The following is a 19,297-nucleotide window of genomic DNA, read 5'->3' as shown; positions in this document are numbered from 1 at the left end:
CTGGAAGGAAACTTTTACATAATTTCTAGATTTTTATGCTAAAATTCAGTTTTCCATGATTTTCTAATTTATTAAGAAGCACCTGCAGTTGCTTTCAAAAACAGTGGTTTATGAATGACCGACAACTTTTTGTAGGATTCTGTGCGCGCGCACCAGATGGAATCTAAACTATGTCGGAGCACTTACACTCTAGTACTGTGACAGGCCGGTCACCCCACCATGCTGGTATGCACGTTCACCCTGGTAAGTCGAGTCCTGAGACAAAGCCACGTCGATTTGGGACTTGAACTCATCACCCAAGTAACTGTCCTGTAAACAACATAACAGGAGAGAGGTTCTTGACTCCCAACCTAATGTGCCATCAGAAACCATCAAGTTGACTGTAGGAAATCATCCAATTTAAATCAATTGAAATTTTGGTTTGGTTTGCTTCATCCCCCGAAAGGGTTGGGCATTATTTGAAGTTGAGCAATTCCAGTCCCTAATTTCGATTCCGGTTCCAAATAATTCTCAGTTCCAGTTCTTGTACGGGGTTGTCAAAAGCACCAAAAATGGTTTGAATAAAGGGCGTCCAAATCATGAAGATCCATTTTCTGAGCAGCCCGCAGGAGATACTAAAATTTAACATTTGACTCTGGTTTCTAAAGAACCAAACAGAAAACCTATAAACTAAAAGGCAATGTATGTGTAACCAAGCAAACTGAATTAATATTCATCAACTTTTCCGATAAAAGTTAAATATTGCATTGTTAAAAGTTAGTGACTTATCTCAAATGGTTTATGTGCGCAAGCTTGAACGTGACATCCTTTTTTAAGCTTGCAACATTTATTTTACAGGGTACGCACCAGAAATCAGCATTTTGGTACAAAATTTAACGAGAAAGGAGAATTTTTAAAAACAAATGAAACTAGACAGCAAGACGTAAAAGTAATGCATGGATCCAAATATTACAAAACTGCTTCTTTGCTTACCCACCGATGAGGCACAAAGTGTAGTGTCAGTGATAATGTAATATTTGGGAATTTTGTAATGTAAATTGCTAGCGTGACCTTTGGTGAAGTTTTAGGTCACGGTTAAGCTTGAAATGCAACCTAAAATCTAATGACGTTGGGATGCCATGTTAAAGAGAGAATGCAATTATTTGCAAAACATGTTCAACCTATATTTAATTGAATACACTATAAAGACTAGTTATTTTATGTTAAAACTCAACCTTTATTCATTTTTAAGCAAATCATTAGCTTTGAATTTTATCCCTACAACACGTTCCTAAAAAGCTGGGACAGATGATGAAGAAAGTTTTACATTTGAAAGATGCCAGGAGAACCAGAATATCAGTCCTGGTTCCAATTGGTTCTCAATTCCCATCTATGTCAGTGATATACAATGAAAGACCCAAGATTGCAATGCTCTTTCTTCCCCTAGCAAGTTCAATTAAACTGCGAATCCACCTGTTGCCATCCACACTACAGAATGTTAACTTGTGAACATCCAAATTTCACACTGAAAAAGGAAATTTGTCAGTCTTCACACAAGACCATAATTTCAGTATACAGTGAAGCGGTGCTTTGAGATACAATTTTCATTCATTCCTTGACGACACTCTTAACTTAAAACATATCTCAACCAGTCATAAAACAGTAATGCCAATTAGAGTACCCCCCCCCGCCCTCCAAGACAGATTGCACTGCTTCTTGAGTGCACACACTGTCCACCTGGGGGCAGCATACAATGTGTCAAATCCTCTCAACTTCTCAATACAGCAGTTATAGTCATTTTTCAGAGGATAAAAGAATCTTTGCGTGGGTAAATTATCTGTCTACAAGTGTTGCTTCACCATTTGTATTCAGAGAGTTACAGGGTGACAACGCTGCTCTACAGATGCTAATTGTTTGCCTGTGTGCAGATGGAGTTTTCCAACTATGTTGAAAAAGTAGCAGAAATCTATGTGGTTGTTTGAAACTAATTTTATTTTTTTGTTTTGTTTAGTTTTAAAGTAAGCTTTAGCTGAGAGTGGGAATAAACATGTTGAGGCCACTCTTTTGAATATTTACTAACATTACATTATGCTTAAAAAAAAAATATATATATATATATATATATATGCACACACACACACACACACACACACACACGCCGGCTTGCTAGAACGCGCCTTTATGTGCATGTACTCGACGAGGTGGACGATAGTCGAGCGTGCTTTTTTTTTTTTTTTTTTAATAAACGCCTTCACACTGCCTCGCGATCGACGCAATGAGCACCCCTGGTGTAACTGAATTTCCTTTGACATGGCTCATGATGTTGATGACTTTCGAAGTAAATGCGCCCGCATTACGTGAAACAGTTCTGAACATGTGCTTTTGTACATGCTCAGTACAGTTAACTTGGATTTCCTGTTTCCGGGTAAATAACGGTTGTTTTGGAGCAGACTTGTTTAGTTAATGTTTATAAAATAAACACGTATATTAATGTCAAGACCACACAAAATAAGTGACGTCTTGAGAGAATGCGTGGGGAGGGGCGTTACTCTTACTCGTGTTAGTGCCTCAACATGGCTACGCTCGTGAAAGCAAAACAACGAACTCAAACGCATGTTCGTTCAATGTTAACTAATAACCGGATTAATTTGAGGCAATTTTCCCTCAATTTTCCAGAGCAATTTTCATGAAAATTTAAAAATCCGACATTCCGGAAAATCTGGAGGACTTTCCTCACTAATGAATTCAATCACCCACAACCATACAGTGCTCATGTCTCGAGTTTTCGCCCACAACTCAAAGCAAACAAATAAATACACACACACACACACACACACACACACACACACACACACACACACACACACACCACACACACACACACACACACACACACACACACACACACACCACACACACACACACACACACACACACACACACACACACACACACACACATCACTAACGGTGATGAAATACCTGGGACAGTTCTGGCTGGGAGAGACCAGGCTGGCTCATCTGGGAAGGCTGACTCATTGAGATGTAGCCTTGAGTCAGTGGCCCCTGTGAGAAGGACTGGGACGCCCCGTCCTGGCTGGCTTGGCTGTTTAGTCCGTGACCAACACCTTGGGTTGCTGAGCCACGGGGCCTCTGGCGCCCACCACGTCCTGACTTATTCCCCTTCATTGCTCCACGGGCTGAATAGATCACAGAAGTGTTTTAATGTAGAATTACCTGTGGTAAACTGGGTAATCAGTTGGCTCGGATTCACGGTGTCCTTTTTTTCCTACCATATGATGTGAATGAGTACCTTACCTGCAGCGGGGCCATTAGTCTGGCCTAAGTAACTGGGCGGAGGCATGGGAGGCATCACCAGGTTGAAGGGAATTGGGAGATTCATTGCAGCCATGTGACCAGGGCCCGCTCCAATCATTCCGATTTGGTCATGAGTTTGGAAATACATGTTGGACGGGCGACCAACTGTAAGACAAAAACAAAAAGTAAGATTTAAGAACTGAGCCCAAGTCGTGGTAAAAATACCCTTTAACACAGTAAAAAGATAAATAAGCACCAGTATTGCTGCGGTCATAGGCTGAACCAGGAATGAGAGCTTCACGGGCATCGTACATTGCAGTGCTCATGAAACGTCCGCCCTAAAACAACAAGAAAAAAACTGAGTTGCTTAGTAGCAGCAGCCACGTGAACAAATGTTTCTAGAGTGTGGAATTGCACTGCTGTCATCTTGAATAACTCACAGGATTTATGGTGTTGACCAGCTTGCGTGGCTTGCTGAACTGCATCAGGCTCTCCCTCAGGTTGTTGAGGGGTCCCTCCACGAGGACCTTCTGCTCCTTGTAGTTGTTCAGCAGGTTGTTCCATAAAGGCTGCTTAGAAAGGGCCTTGGGGTTCCCCACAATGATCACTCCATATCTTCAAAAACAAAGTATTTTACAGAGTCAATAAATACAAGCAAAAGTGGCCATGTTGTGTTTCATTATTTAAAAATGTTATGTATTCCCTTACTTGGCTCTGGTCAAAGCCACATTAAGTCGACGTGGATCATTCAAGAAACCGATGCCCTGATGCTCGTTGGCACGAACACATGATAGGATGATGAAGTCTTTCTCTCTGCCCTGGAAGGCATCCACACTTGCGATTTCCACTTGCTGTTATGGGATAGGAAAATGAAGTGTTACTTCTATGCACATGGTTGTGTCATGGAACAGTGTATTTAGAAAATAAAAATTAAAAAAAGATTTTGTGCTCCTGGGTATGATGTACCTGATAGAGTTTAGTGTGCAGAGATCCACTGAACTGCATATATTGGACCAGGTAGGAACGCTGACCCTCATATGGGGTGATGATTCCAATCTGGTCAGGTTTAGCACCTGCCTTCAACAGCCTAGTGGTGATTTTCTCTACATTTGCAGCCTCAGTCCTCAAAAGAAGACAAAAATATATGTATACAAACCAAATCCAACTAGTGGCAAGAGGTGGTTCACTGTTAAAAATGTTGATTGTGAGCAGAGGGATTCTGACTGAATTGCCTGGAATAAGGAAAGCTGCCACAGAGGTTACCTATTCAGGTAGGAGGTTCCAGAGCTAGCAATTTCTTCCTGGCCTTGAGTCACATAAAAGAACATGGGTTTGTCTGGCTGTGGCCACTGGAAGTCAAAGCCTTTCTTGATGCGGTCAGCTGGAAAGAGTAGAAAAAGTTCATGCATCTCTCTCATGGTGCAAAGTCTTATTCTCCTTGACACTGCTCCCACAACTCAATAAATTTGACGGAAACAAACCTGCCGTGACGCCATTTTGCAAGGAGCCCTCATAAAAGATGTTTGATGGGAAAGCACTGAGCGCTGGATGCATTCGGTATTGGACCTGAAGGCGAATTGGCCGGATACCTAGAACCACCAAGCGCTCAAAAAGCGACTGAGACAACCCTGCCTTGGCCGCCTTCTTGCACATCACCACAGGACCAAGTTGGCAGTGGTCCCCCACCAGGATAAGCTGTAGAATGGCAAAAATTGGTCATTGTAATGAAAATGAACAGAGTTCACAAAAATAAACTTCATATTCCCTATAGGGTTTAACTACGCTTTCTTTGCTGAGGGTGAACATTTTGAAAAGAAACATCCAAACAAACTTAAGGTTTAAGTCCTAATGTACCATTTTCGTTACTTTAAAGTTAAATTGTAAGGTATGGTAAAAATATGACACGCCCTTACAAATGAACACATACAGGGCCCCCTCAGTTTAAAATTGATTTCCATGCCCAGCAGTGACAAAGCTAAACTATGCATGCACAGTCAGATTTTGCCTGAAAACCACCTTCCATCACCAAGGGCACTGAAGATGAAACATGGCTGGGTCTTTCAGCATGACAGTGATGCAAAACACCGCACGGGCAACAAAGGAGTGGCTTCGTAAGAAGCATTTCAAGGTCCTGGAGTGGGCGAGCCAAGTCTCCAGATCTCAACCCAATAGAAAATCTTTGGAGGGATTTGAAAGACTGTTGCCCAGCGATAGCATCAAAACATCACTCCTCTAGGAGATCTACATAGAGGAATGGTCCAAAATAACCAGCAATAGTGAGTGAAAACCTTATGAAGACTTACAGAAAACGTTTGACTGTCTCCGTCATCTATTGAGATGAACTTTTGTTAGTGACCAAATATTTTCCACCACATTTTCCTAATAAATTCTTTAAAAATCTGACAGATGTTTTTTTTTCTTCCCCCTCTCATTTTGTCTCTTGTAGGTCAGGTATACCTATGAGAAAAATTACAGCCCTCTCTCATTTTTTAAGTGGGATTTAAAAAGACTAAGTACTTTTTTTTACCCCAGTGTACAGCAGTGTGAGATCAGTTTCCCCATATGGAATTATAACGAGTATGATACAAAAAAGTGTTGATTGTCCACTATTCATAACTTTGAAACGTCACATATCAGGACCGGGATAAACTGAGGACTTAGTACACCTACGACTTGACCAGGAGCAGGATCTCTTTTACATTTTGTACAACGTTTTTGAAGAATCATACCTGCTTTGCTCCAAGAACAACAGGCACCATACACTCTGGCTCGGTGGCCTGTGTGCTCTCATCAATCAGGATGGAGCGAAACTGCATCTTGGCCAGGCGAGGGTCTCCTGCGCCAACGCAGGTGCAGCAGATCACATCTGCATTCTGAACAGAAAAGGACGAAAATTACCATCCTCAAGCCTCCTCAAAAGTAACTTAACTTCTAGGGTTAGCAACTCTAAATTAAAAGGCAATAAAAAGAGCACATTTCGAGACCAGTCGTTTTGGTTGGACTCACCATGAGCAGCTCCCTCTCAGCAGTGCGTTTCAGGGCTCGGTAGCGCTTCTCGTCGGCAGAAGAGAGCTCACCAGTCTCATCCTTTAGCTGCTGAAGTTTCTGAAGTTCTGGCATGCTAAAAGTAAAGCAATAGGATGCCAGAGGAAAATCCATGTAAGCTGCCAATTCAAATACGCAGACTGCCGCTCCTGTCCTTCTTCCTAACCAATATTAACTCACTGGATAATAAATTATATCAAATTACTTAGTTTATTAACCCAGTGATGGAAATCAGATTTGCTTCATACAGTTTTTAAACCCTTTCCACAGGAGTTTGTTTCCTGTGAAATGTATTTAAAAAAAAAAAAAAGACTTAAGGTTTACGCATGCACCCACATACTCGCAATTATGAAAAACGACAATATATGACATCACCACAGAAAAACGTTTTATATTCCTGGTGACACGTTTTGCAGTGGAAATAGTGTTTAAATAAGGTAGTGAGTGATTTGTGACTTGATAGTGTAATGTTTATCAAATTTAGCTATGGGCTGCTGTACAAGTTTGATAAGATAGCTCCCCCATCACAAAACCAGCAGCAGTCCAAATGACTGAGTGTTTTTCTTTATAACTATTCTCCAAAATGAATAAGTACTTTAGTGAAAACAGACATTTTTAAACAACAATGCTTTTGGAAAGGCAACATGGCCATTCAACTAGAGGCTGCTCTAGCTGCACTCCATTATAGATGTCACCATTTACGCACATGTTGCTCTGCTAAACTTCCTAAAGGTTGCTCGGCCCGCTAGTATGAAAACAGTAGTGTTTAAAGAACCAAGTAACCTCTGCATTAAAAATGTAATGTGAAATAATTTTCTAAAAATATTTTCAAAAAAAAGTCATAAATGTACTGTAATCTGTCTCTTTTCAGTAATGGACCACATTATAACACCCCAGCACCAAATTTGAATAAGTAACGGGACATGACACCTGGCCAAGCCTGTTAAGCAAGGTGCTTGTGTACACCTGGCTGGGAAACATTTGCTGTAAGGTAAATGCAAATAAAGTACAGGTCTACAGGATTATAATTCATTCTTTGGTACAAGAGCTAAAACTCTTACAATACATCCTGAACAACCAAGGTAAGATGCTGGTAAGTCATTCAAAATTGGGCTCACTTGACCCTAGTCATCCTCTAAAGATTCATGACTTTATTGGGGCAGTAGGACTCTAATTTCCATAGACTGACCTGTCCATATTGCTGATCTGGTTATGCAATGCCAGAAAAGACACTGGTGACTCAATAGCCTCACGGCTTTTAGCACACAGCCTGACCACCTTAAGCCCAGTCTTGTCAATCTTCTCGGTTAACTGGTCCACTGCAATGTTACTGGGAGCGCACACAAGGACTGGTCTACAAAGTCAGAGAGAGGACAATATTAACAGAAACAGATATTAAAATGTATTACAGAATTCAGAACTAAATTTAAGAAGACTGTTACCCGTTGCCTTGACGTGAAAGGTGATAGACAATAGTGGCAGAGGTAACAGTCTTGCCAGTACCAGGAGGACCCTGGATAAGACTGAGAGGTCTCTGTAGCACCGTCTTCACAGCATACACCTACACACACACACACACACACACCACACACACACACACACACACACACACACACACACACGAGTAGTAGTACATATTACAAATAAGAACACGAAAATGGCTTTAATGGTCAGCAGATAATAAACTCATGAAAACCCAAAAATTCCACCTTCCTGAACCCATATAAATGAATAACGACAACCTACCGGAGACTATGGTTCTACGAAGGGAAACAAAAAGGAAAGCTTGATAAGTCTGACCTGTGAGTGATTGAGATCAGGTAGGCCCTGGGCAGTGAAGCGCTTGGGCAGCTGACACTTGATGGTAACATCTTCCACCTCGTGCCCCAGCAGTTTGTGGTAAATATAGCCTGACACAGAGGTTTCATCCACAGCAAAGGTCTTCAGAGCACTCTGCATCCTACAATGGGGTATGCAAAAGTGGTTAGCATCACTGCCTGACACCCATTTGATATGAACAAAAAATGACAAGCCACATCTAGTGTGGAAGTATAAATTACAAAGGAACACAAACATTTTGTCAACCAAATCAAGGTAGTCAGAAATCCATCCATTTTCAACAGTTTATCCTGGTTAGGGTCACTGGAGCCTATCTTGGCTGACTGCAGGTGAAAGGCAAACTACACCCTGAACTGGTTGCCAGTCAGTCACAGAGCATAAATGTTTAGACTTGCAATTTTCTGAATATCTTGTTCCCATTATTCAAGAGTGGAGTTCTGATTTCCAGTCGAAGTTAGCACGAACAATCAATGTCGCGCAGGTTCTAGGGCTGCAATGGTATTATCCAGAAAAACATAATGTCAGTTGAACTACCTTCCACTGATGTGATATTTTGGATTCTTCATGACACTTTTTAAACTACATTTTTATGTATTTTAAGGTGCATCAGTATTCACATTTTACAACTCACTATCAGATTATACCAAGTAATAGGAACAGTAGAGGTTAGTAAAAGAGCTGCAGAAAGAATCATATCCGGCATTAGCCTACCTGTCAAAGGAAGTAGCCTTCCACACAAAGTCCACCTGGAAGTTATGTGGAATTTCCACAGGGGCTCCAACACTACTCCTCAGTTCAATAGCAATTTCATCCCCATAGTCTATAAAAGGAAGCTGTGAAGGAACAATGGATGCTTGGAAAGTGTCTGAAAGAGCCAAGTTTGTCTTTTACAGCCGCTACACAGTGGAAAAATGTGGCTGTAAAATTACATTAGTGCCAACACAACACACACACAAAAAATGTAAACAGATTTGTTGGCGATGTGTTAGCCTTTAAACATGACACCCTTTCTGTAATATCCTACCACTAGAGATTTTGTAACTGTAAGTAAATCTCCTACCAATGTGAACCCAGCATTTTAACATTTTGTTGAACATTATTTTTACTCAGGGGGCTGTTGTGAAATAAAAGGATGAAATGAAACCAGAAGTGTTAATTGTGAAAAGGATACTGTCTGGAACTTTGATGACATGGCCAATCCCTTTCCACAGTGGCGCTAGGTCTCCTTTGTAGCGCAGGCAGATCTCATCACCTTGCATTAAGCGCATATCTGATATTGACAGAACAGAAAGCATATTGTTTGAATACACAAAAACTAAAATTGGTAATAAATCCAATGACAATTCATAAAAAACAAAACCTGACTAGAAGCCAGTAAAGAACAAAACCAAGCATGCATGCATGCTACTAAATAATGACGGTTGGAGGAAGTTGTGCGCAGTCAGGGGAGGAGACAAGATGATCTTTCTGCATGACTGGGAAGAAGTGAATCTCAGGAATTACCACCTGAATCTGTCTTCGGCAGAGTGAAATATGCAATCCGCTTCTTATTCAGTCCCAAGTCCCACCTTACTGTTATATTATCTTGGGTCTGCAAACAGAAAATATTAAAAAAAAAATAAAAAAAAAACTTAATCAAAAGGATACAAAAGTATACTACTGTAGAGTTCAACATCCTTCTCCATTGCTTCCTGTACACTCACACACGATTATGTTCACAGCCCCCCAGAAAATCAGAAACCAGACTCATGAACAATGTGAAGGACTGCTAAAGTATGCATCATGGAGCAGTCCCTACAGAGATAATAATTCCTCCGGAAATATGGCATTTGCCATATCAAAGAGCTACGCGGATGTTCATGACTTGGCCGTGCCAGATGGACTGAATAATATTACCCAAGATTCATTCACCACAACATGGCAGATGATTGATTAACGAGCAGCTAAACTAACTAGCTGGCTAAGTAGAAGCAGATGTTGCCAGCCAGCAAGGATTTACACTTCTTACAACTTAAAAACAAAACAGACCATGGCCATGATTCAGTGAGGGACCCTGGCCAAAGTCAGCCATTTTAAACTAAAAAGAAGCATATTCTCACACCAGGCAAAATGTCTAAGCTCTCCTTTATAGTGTTGTGTGACAAAATCTGTAACCAGTCCAAAGTTTTCAAATAATCAAATCAAAGTCATCTTGACTTTGGAATAATACAATGAGTAATGATGTGCATGTGAGTCACTATTCATTCGTTACAGTCAATGAGAGTAGCGATTGAGGATTTACATCTTGGGACAGAGCTCTAACATACAAACATTTCAACGTTTCTTTACTGTAGATAAACCAATACTGCAGAGAGGCTTGAATTTAGAATCACTGCACAAATACCTGAGACTCCTTGAGCTTCTTGTCGTAGTCTGCCTCCAGTTTGACCAAAGGACCAAAAATGTTTTGGTACTGGTAGGCATCTTCATAGCGCAGCAACACATGTTGGGGCTCTTCATCCACACCAGGTTTCTCCAAGTCCTCCAAGGTGGCAGTGGGGTTGTCCTGAAAGAAATAAATTGCAGTATCTGTAGGCATCATCCACATTAAAACTGTTCAATCACTGGTTGACGCCAGTCTTTTAAAAAAAAAAAAAAACAAAAAAAACAACCATTTACATCTTCTAAAGGGTCTCGCATAATCTAACAAAGATGCCTTAGTGAATAGCCATCCAGGATGTCCAGTACCAACCTTCCAGAGTTCCTCCAGCTTGTTGATCTGCTGGGCAGTGATCTGCCGGGCACGCAACTGCTCCTGCTCCGACGGGATCTTCACCAGCCATGAGAGAAAACAGCGATCTTGGATCAGCGGCTGCCACTGGGAGCTATCCCAGTTGATGTCTTTCAGGCTACTCTGGCTGGCACAAGGCTGTCTGTAAGGAGACGTAAAGTTCAGACAGAACCACATGAAACTTGAGGTTTCGCTACTCATGACCAGCAAACCAGAGTTGGCCAATATATTAGAGGGTCAGGAGAGGTAGTAAACGCTTTTTTTTAAACTGCATCTTCCAAATGAAGTTGTTTAGTCAATTTCAACAACCCTGTTCATGGCACCCCCGCCCAAAAAAAAAAAACAAAAACAGTATTTGCATTTAACAGTCAAATTTTTCCAACAGCATTTCCTCGACAATAAAACTCCAATTGAAGATTGTGAAATGACAAATTGCTACGTACAGTTAGATCTTAACTACTCACACATGAATTGCATACAATTATATTCACAAGAAAAGAAAGACTAATCTTCTGGGGGTGAGATAAAATTTACAAGACATTGTGTTTCAGTACAACTTTGCCACAGTCCCTTACCTACAAAGGAGCACCACTACAGAATCAGCCTTGGCAGGGATGAAACCCAGTAGGAAGACATTGCGACACCCGCAGTTGTAACACTCCAGCACAGTTTCTCCCAAAGGTCCATCTTTGTGAAGTGTCACTTCTTTGCATTTGGCTCGTACCAAATGATTTACTATGTGGCTAAAAGTGAAATGGTGAGAAAGGTTACGAGGTTACGACATTGAACAAAAATATAACCCACACTTTTGTTTTTGCTTCCATTTTTTTGGGTGAGTTGGACTCAAAGATCTAAAACTTTATACAGACACAAAAGCCCGTTTCCCTCAATTGTTCTTCACAAATCTGTATTAGTGACCATTTCTCCTTTGTAGAGCTAATCCCACCACACAAGTGTGGCATATCAAGATGCTGATTAGAGAGCATAATTATTGCCTTAAGATCGTCACAATAAAAGTACACTAAGAAATATGGACTTTTCAGATCTGGGGGGCTCAGAAAACGAGTCAGTATGTGTTCTGACAACCATTTGCTTCACATAGCACATCTTTGCACCAAGTTGAACAAGTTGTTTTGCGGGCTGAAGAATGTTGGTCCACTCTTCTGTGCCAAGTTAGTAGATATTGGCATGAACCTGAACACGTTGTCGTATACGTCAATCAAAATCATCCTCAAACATGCTTAATGGGTGACATGGCTGGGAGTATGCTGGCCATGCAAGAACTGGGCTGTTTTCAGCTTCCAGAAATTGTGTAAAAATCCTTGGAACAAGGTGCCGTCCATTATCATGCTGCAACATGAGGTGATGGCCGTGGATGAATGCGAAAATAAGGGGCCACAGGATCTCGTCACATTACTCCGTGCATTCAATATTCCATCAATAAACTGCGTGTATTTGTATCGCCTGTAACATACACTCATTCCACCGCTACCAGGGGACACACAATCAAAGTTGACGTCAGCAAACTGTTCACCCACACGACACTAAACATGCTCTCTGCCATCAGCTCTGAACAGTGAAAGATTAATCCATGAAGAGAATACCTCTCTAACTTTCCATCGAATCTGAGTATTCTCCCAGTCAAATTGGTTACAAATATGAACTGCAGGCAGGTCAAAATCCCGATGAGGATGACAAGCATCCAAAGGAACTTCCCTGAGACGGTTTCTTACAGTTTGTGCAGAAATTCTTTACTTATGCAAACCGATTGCTGGAACAGCTGTCGGGGTGGCTGGTCTCAAACCATCGAGGTGGTGAACATGCTGGATCTGGAGGTCCTGGGTTGGTGTGGTTACATACAGTCTGCGGTTCTAAGTCCGGTTGGATGTACTGCCAATTGTCTGAAATGCCTTTGGAGACTCCTTATGGTATGGTAGGTAGAGATAACATTCAATTCAGTCAACAGCTCTGGTGGACATTCCTGCTGTCAGGATGCCAAACGCACGCTCCCTCATAACTTGTGACATCTGTGGCATTGTGCTGCGTGATAAAGCTGCACATTTTATAGTGGGGTTTTATTTTTCCAGCATATGGCACAGCTGTGGAATAATCATGGTGTCTAATCAGCAATTTGATATGTCACACCTGTGAGGTGGGATGGATTATCTTGACAAAGGAGAAATGCTCAAAAAGATTTAGACAGATTTGTTTAACAATATTTGAGGAAAATTGTGTATCTATAAAAAGACTTAGATCTTGAAGTCCAGCTCACAAAACATGGGACCAAAATAAAGTTTTATATTTTTGTTCAATGTGAAAGTTCAAGTAAAAACAAACGGGAAAACAATGATAATACTCTAAATGATAGAACTGGAAAATATTATGTAAAATACTACGTTACATTGACAAGTGAAATTTGGCGACAGTGATTCAATTCTGCCTACACCAGTCATAATGCAATTGAATCTGTGTGTGTGTGTGTGTGTGTGTTGGTAATGGTGGATAGGGGAGGGGACAATATGAATAATTAGCGAGTAGCAGCTTCTCTCAAGGTATGCAGAGCTGTATCAGGTTTTGTTGGAGGCAAATGTAGTTGTTTATAAAGGTTTTATGGCAATGCCAGTCTGACTAGTAAACAGGTTATTTCAAAAGGGGAAAATATTTTCTCACATTCTTGGGCAGACTGACATTTAGGACTCCTGTATAATGCAGATAGTATTCCTACACACCTGCCAGATGTATTTCCACGTCCATTACAAAACCACTTTTTGCTGGTGTTGCAGTAAACCACACAGGCTGGATCATGAATGCCACAATAGCTGAAAAAGTAAAGTGTTGGACAACATTTGGATTTTAGTGCATGTAGTCAAACCGAAGTACACGCACAGCTGAATAAATTTGAATTATAAAACCATGGATTTTTCCAGTTCAATTCAAAAACTCAAATTATAAAGATTCACTCCAGAGTAAACTATTTTTTTAAATTATGCTATGGTACACTGAATGGAAAACACACATTTTATCATCTTAGAAATTTTAATGGTACACAATAAAGTCAAAAAGATTTTCATATGGAAATGACATTAGAATTGGCCTTCAAAAAATTATTTGCTTGTAGTGAATGAATTTTTTATGATCTGAGTTTCACTCATGGAATTGCAATGTTGAAAATACTATGAGTATTTTAATTTATCGAGATGTAGTTGAAGCCAGAAGTTTACATATACTGTACAAAGACATTTCATTTTTTGTCTCACTGTGAACTCAAATCAGACAAAACCTCTCCTGTTTCAGGTCAGTCAGGATCACCAAAATTAATTAATTGTGTTAAATGCCACAATTATGGGAGCAAATTTCTTTGAGAATTTTATATTATTTTCTCCGAAGTAAAACATTAACATACATTTTGTTTAAAAAAAAAACAAAAAAAAAAACGAGTAACATTTCCTTTGAAATGCATGACTTGCATTAAAATGTTTTTGGTAACCTTTTTGGTAAACTTCTAACACTATTCTGCAGGAATCCTGCCCCATTCATCCTGACGGTCTGTGTGACTGAGTGAGGTTTGTCAGTTGCCTTACTCACACACGCCTTTTCAAATCTGCTCACAAATTTTCAATGGGATTCAGATCAGGTCTTTGTAATGCCCACTCTGAGACATTGCCTTTGTTATCCTCAAGCCACATTTTTTTTAACCATTTTGTCAGTATCCTTAGGGTCATTGTCCATTTGGGAGACCCGATTGGGGCCACGTTTTAGCTTCTTGGCTGATGTCTTGAGATGTTGGCGTAATATCTCCGGATGATGTCCTTTCTTCTTGATACAGTACAGTCTATTTTATGAAGAGCTCCTGCTGCAGCTAAACAGCCCCACAACGTGATGCTGCCACCAACATGCTTCACAGTTGATATGGTGTTTTCAGGGCAAGCTTCCTTCTTTTTCCATGCAGATAGGATGGATATTATGCCGAAACATCTCCACTTTAGTTTTATCAGACCACAGGACATGACCCCAAAAGGTCTTTTTCTTCGAGTCTTTGTGCAAACTGTAATGTCTTTTTTGAATGTATTTTTTAGGAGTAATGGCTTCATTCTTGAGGAGTGGCCTTTTCTCCCACGGCAACGTAGGACTCGTTTCACTGTGGATAATGACACTTTCTTACTAGCTTCGTTCGGCATTTTCACAAGGTCTTCAGCTTTTGTTCTGCATTGATTTGCACATTTCGAACCAAAACACATTCATCTGTGAGATACAGAGCCCTCTCCGTCCTGAGCGGTGTGTTGGCTGGATATTCCCATGACGTTTATACTTGTGTATAATTGTTTGAACGGATGAACGTGGCATGTTCGAGCATTTGAAAATTGTACCCAAGGATGAACCAGACTTGTGGCGATACACAATCCTTTCCCTGATTTTCTGTCAGGTTTCTTTGGATTTTCCCATGATTTCAAACAAAGAAGCCGAGTAATTGAGCTGTGGCCTTGAATACATCCCCAGGTGTGCTGTCAATTAACTCACATGTATCAGTTAACCTCTCAGGAGCTTCCAAATCCATGTCCTCATCATCTGGGCTTCCCCATGTTCTTTAAAGACATACTACCTTTTGTTTTAATGAAACTTTTAAACCTGAAGAAAGTAACATGATTCTCTAAGAAATTTTGTCTCTCATTATTGTGGAATTTAGCAAATATAAATGACTGACATGAAACAGGAGGTTTAGTTTGACTTGACTTCAGACAATGAGAAAAAATTAAATGTTTTTGCAGTGTACGTAAACTTGTAGATTCTACTGTATATATACACTCACCTCATATTACATACACATTACAATTAAGATGCCACTCCACAAGATAACCGACTAGTCAATGGTGTGTGGCCAAACATTTCAGTCATAACATTGTTTTGCTGTGAAAACAGTACTTGCACAAAGGAAGTAAAAACATCACAGGAAGCCGGTTTGATGGTTGCAAGTCATCACAGTGTACTTTAGCTTTTAGCAAAAAACACTAATTGGCTGTTTGCAGTGTCGTGGAAGAAACATGAACCTTAGTGAACCCTGCTATTATACTTCAATGCGTTCAGCAGGAGTATGTTCAAACACTACTTTTTTTCTAGAAACAGAAAAAGAATTTAACATTAAGCACTGTACAACTGCTGCTTCATGTTACTAGTCACTATTTTGTGGCATGAAAAAATATCAACGGGACTAACAATGTTAAACATTATGAACTGAAAGCAATGAAACTATGTACAAACGAGTCTTGTAAGACAAAATACTGTGGAGCTACTTTTCTAGCAAAGACAATTTACTAGTCCCAGTTTTTGCATAAACCTGTCCATTTGAGACTTTCAGGTTGCAGAAACTCGACACTTATAACTCATTTGGAAAATCTCATTTTGATGTCATGCTGTAAAGCATTAATGTTGGGGAAAGGTTTCTTTTGTGCAATGTCAAGACAACAAAACAAAAAAAAAAGTCCATCAAAAAAAATCCTTTACATCTGAAAATGGTACCGATATAGATTATGGGGATTTTCTACATTTAAGATGATTGAAAACATCCAGCCATCCATTTTCTGAGGCGCTGATCCTCACATGGATCGCAGGAGTGCTTGAGCCTTTCTCAGCTATAGAGATCGTGCGCGTGATGGTCTGAATGATCCCCGTGCTGAAAAATCTCCTTGCGATTAATGTGCATGCGTTACTAATAGGGGAATTCTGGGTACATTGTAGACCCGTACCAGGAAATCCCTCAGTCTCATAGTTCCCCTTCTTCTACATAGAGGGAGCTAACATACATTATATCAATCTTTATGCGAGTGTAGCCCTTAAAACAAAAGTTGATAAAAAGATATACACATACATGTATGTGTGAGAATAGCACAAATTGAAGAAGCATGGATGGGGATGTTTCAGACTGTCCAGAAGTTCACAAAATATACACGCATTAATCACAAGGAGATTTTCAGCACAGGGATCGTTCAGACCGTCACACCGGTCAAACAAAGCTGCTCAGCGGTGTGGGAATCCCTGAACCGGAGCATATTTTTCACAATGCCCGAGACCTATTGTGTTGTCGGTTGTCACAGTAGACGAGACAGTTCTTCAAAGATATTATTCTATGGAATACCGGGGGGGAGAATCGATGAATTTCGGCAATTGAATGGGATGGATGGTCCCCAACGAAATACACATTCTTATGTAGCGATCATTTCATTTCAGGTAAGAATTATTCTTCTCAATCTCAATTTATAAATATTTATAATGCCAAGTTGACTCATTTGAGAACAATGCTTATTTTAAAAAAAATAATTGTCACAGAAGTTTACGGAGATGACTCCCTTCCAATCATAGGTTGGTATTTGTATTGAAAAAAAAGTGAATGGGTTCATCACTATGTGAGATTTATTTCTGATTGAGAACAGATCAAGAAAGATTGTATATTTTAATTGGGCATGTATCTAGGCTATGCAATGAAGCATGAGCAATGAAGTATTTGTATGGGTCCAGACTTTTATATACTTTAAAACTCTTCTGTGTAAATCTCAACGACTTATTCACCAGATACATGAGTATATATGTATGTCCAAGACAGGAAAGCGAATTAACAGTCAAATTTCTTATTGGCGAAAACATCGACTTCAGCATTAAAAATGGATCCTCTATGCCGAGGGTCTGTAATTTTTCCACGTATCTTTGTTTATCATCACCTATCAAATGTTTAACGGTATCGGAAAAACTCTGGGTGTCGTGCTATTGTACATATTTTCGTTTTGTCTCAACGAAATTGACTTTTAACAATGCTTTGTTTGACCGGCGGGATGGCGGCATAAATAAAAATCACGTGATTTTATGACGTAGGCGCATTCCCTCTATAGTCGGGCAGGAGGCGGGGTACACCCTGAACTGGTTGCCAGCTAACCCCAGGGCACATAGACACGAACAACCATTTGCACTCAGAATCACACTGTAGATTTAGAGTCTCCAATTAATGCATGTTTTGGGGAAGTGGGAGGAAACCGGAGTGCCCACAGAAAACCCACGCAGGCAAGGGGAGAACATGGAAACTCTACAGAGGCGGGGCTGAGATTTAAACTCCAGTCCTCAGAACTGGGAGGCCAATGCTCCAACGGGTTGTCCCACCGTGCCACCTGATTGAAAACAATAACTTGAAAATACATTGATGGCAAAAATATTTGTCTGCAAAGGACTCAACTTTTGTAGGAACAGAATCCAAGAAAATTGTTCACTGTAACGTTTATGTTTGCTTGAGCTTGTTCTTTAAATCCAGTGTTGAAGCAACTGCAACAAGTGTGGGTATTCCTTAGTGTCGGTAACGTGTTGCTGTCAAGTGTACCTGCAAGCGTGCACGGGCAGGTCCTTCGTGTAGTAGGCGTCTTCTTCATCCTCCTCAAAATTGAGTTCCGCCAACAACTGACTGGCTTTAGCCACAGAATCTTCGACCCCACCGTTGTGGAGCCCTTCATCGGGACCGTTTACCTGCGGCACATTACACTACATCGCTAACTAGTCAAAGCTAATATTAGCGGGGAGAAATCACATTGCGGAAAAGACGCTGAAATAAAAGTTTCGTTAACGTCGCCATACTGTGAAAGCACATTTTCTCCCCTATCTTACGCAAACAGATATATGGATTGAGTACTATGAAATATGTAAACTTTACAAATACACACATCAATATTAAAGGTTTATCGGAAGGGTGGCTTAGCACAAGCTAACAGTCTCAGCTAACGTTAGCAACTGTCAAGCTAAGTGACGAGTGGTCCAATAATGGCCACTTCGCATGCTTGCTAGCTAGCCTAAGCTAACGTCAGTAAACCGGGCGTTGTTGATTCTTCCCAGCATACACAGAGACGCAAACCTGGCTTTCCAGCTGGCTCTGGGTGTGCCCCTGGGTCTGAGTCTGGCTCGGAAGGGTGAAGTCGGTGAAGTCGTATTCGGAGCCCTGGGTGTCCGCTCCGAGCAACTCGGTTTCCTCGGTGTCCAAAAAGGTGAGGGTCTGGGAGCTTGGCCCGTATGCCTCCACACTCATCTCGAGTCAACTTTCGTTTCAGTCAAATATTTTCGGCGGTCGTGCAACTAGTTTAGACTCGGCACCGTATGTGCTCGTTGCTACGTGGACGCGAACCCGACACGAAAAGTCTGACGTTAAACCCGGAGGTAAAATGGTCCCGAACAGAACCTCGATAGGCTTCGGAAGGTCCAATAGCGACGGATTTCTGTGCGGCGCTCGCCGTGTGACGTCCCTTACGTTTACAGTGAAGAGCAGAGAGAGGCGATCACATGAAGAGCTCTCACTCAGGGCTCGTTTCCGGGTGTCGAAAGA

At 40.8% G+C, this 19,297-nt stretch overlaps 1 protein-coding gene across 2 annotated transcripts in view; it reads right to left on the bottom strand.

Annotated features, from left to right (window-relative positions):
* Window positions 1-19,297, bottom strand: part of LOC133503202 (regulator of nonsense transcripts 1) — a 21,618-nt gene extending 2,321 nt beyond the window's left edge. The window contains exons 1-23 of one of the 2 annotated variants that reach the window (XM_061824540.1): window positions 18,833-19,297; window positions 18,308-18,450; window positions 13,680-13,769; window positions 11,526-11,693; window positions 10,912-11,092; window positions 10,564-10,725; window positions 9,684-9,771; window positions 9,352-9,450; window positions 8,892-9,000; window positions 8,142-8,301; window positions 7,784-7,902; window positions 7,531-7,695; window positions 6,303-6,417; window positions 6,026-6,169; window positions 4,778-4,991; window positions 4,560-4,677; window positions 4,263-4,419; window positions 4,005-4,147; window positions 3,737-3,911; window positions 3,553-3,634; window positions 3,297-3,461; window positions 2,961-3,178; window positions 187-309 (exon numbers count right to left, since the gene is read on the bottom strand). In XM_061824540.1, coding sequence (XP_061680524.1) covers window positions 190-309; window positions 2,961-3,178; window positions 3,297-3,461; window positions 3,553-3,634; window positions 3,737-3,911; window positions 4,005-4,147; window positions 4,263-4,419; window positions 4,560-4,677; window positions 4,778-4,991; window positions 6,026-6,169; window positions 6,303-6,417; window positions 7,531-7,695; window positions 7,784-7,902; window positions 8,142-8,301; window positions 8,892-9,000; window positions 9,352-9,450; window positions 9,684-9,771; window positions 10,564-10,725; window positions 10,912-11,092; window positions 11,526-11,693; window positions 13,680-13,769; window positions 18,308-18,450; window positions 18,833-19,003 — 3,306 coding nt within the window. In that variant the 5' untranslated portion in view covers window positions 19,004-19,297 and the 3' untranslated portion in view covers window positions 187-189. The remainder of the gene's footprint in view (window positions 1-186; window positions 310-2,960; window positions 3,179-3,296; window positions 3,462-3,552; window positions 3,635-3,736; window positions 3,912-4,004; window positions 4,148-4,262; window positions 4,420-4,559; window positions 4,678-4,777; window positions 4,992-6,025; window positions 6,170-6,302; window positions 6,418-7,530; window positions 7,696-7,783; window positions 7,903-8,141; window positions 8,302-8,891; window positions 9,001-9,351; window positions 9,451-9,683; window positions 9,772-10,563; window positions 10,726-10,911; window positions 11,093-11,525; window positions 11,694-13,679; window positions 13,770-18,307; window positions 18,451-18,832) is intronic. The other variant, XM_061824541.1, reaches the window with a different exon arrangement.

This window comes from Syngnathoides biaculeatus, chromosome 7, assembly GCF_019802595.1.
Source record: "Syngnathoides biaculeatus isolate LvHL_M chromosome 7, ASM1980259v1, whole genome shotgun sequence".
NCBI classification, from domain to species: domain Eukaryota; kingdom Metazoa; phylum Chordata; class Actinopteri; order Syngnathiformes; family Syngnathidae; genus Syngnathoides; species Syngnathoides biaculeatus.
Note: the sequence above shows the minus strand (reverse complement) of the source record. Positions and strands in the feature narration are given on the sequence as shown.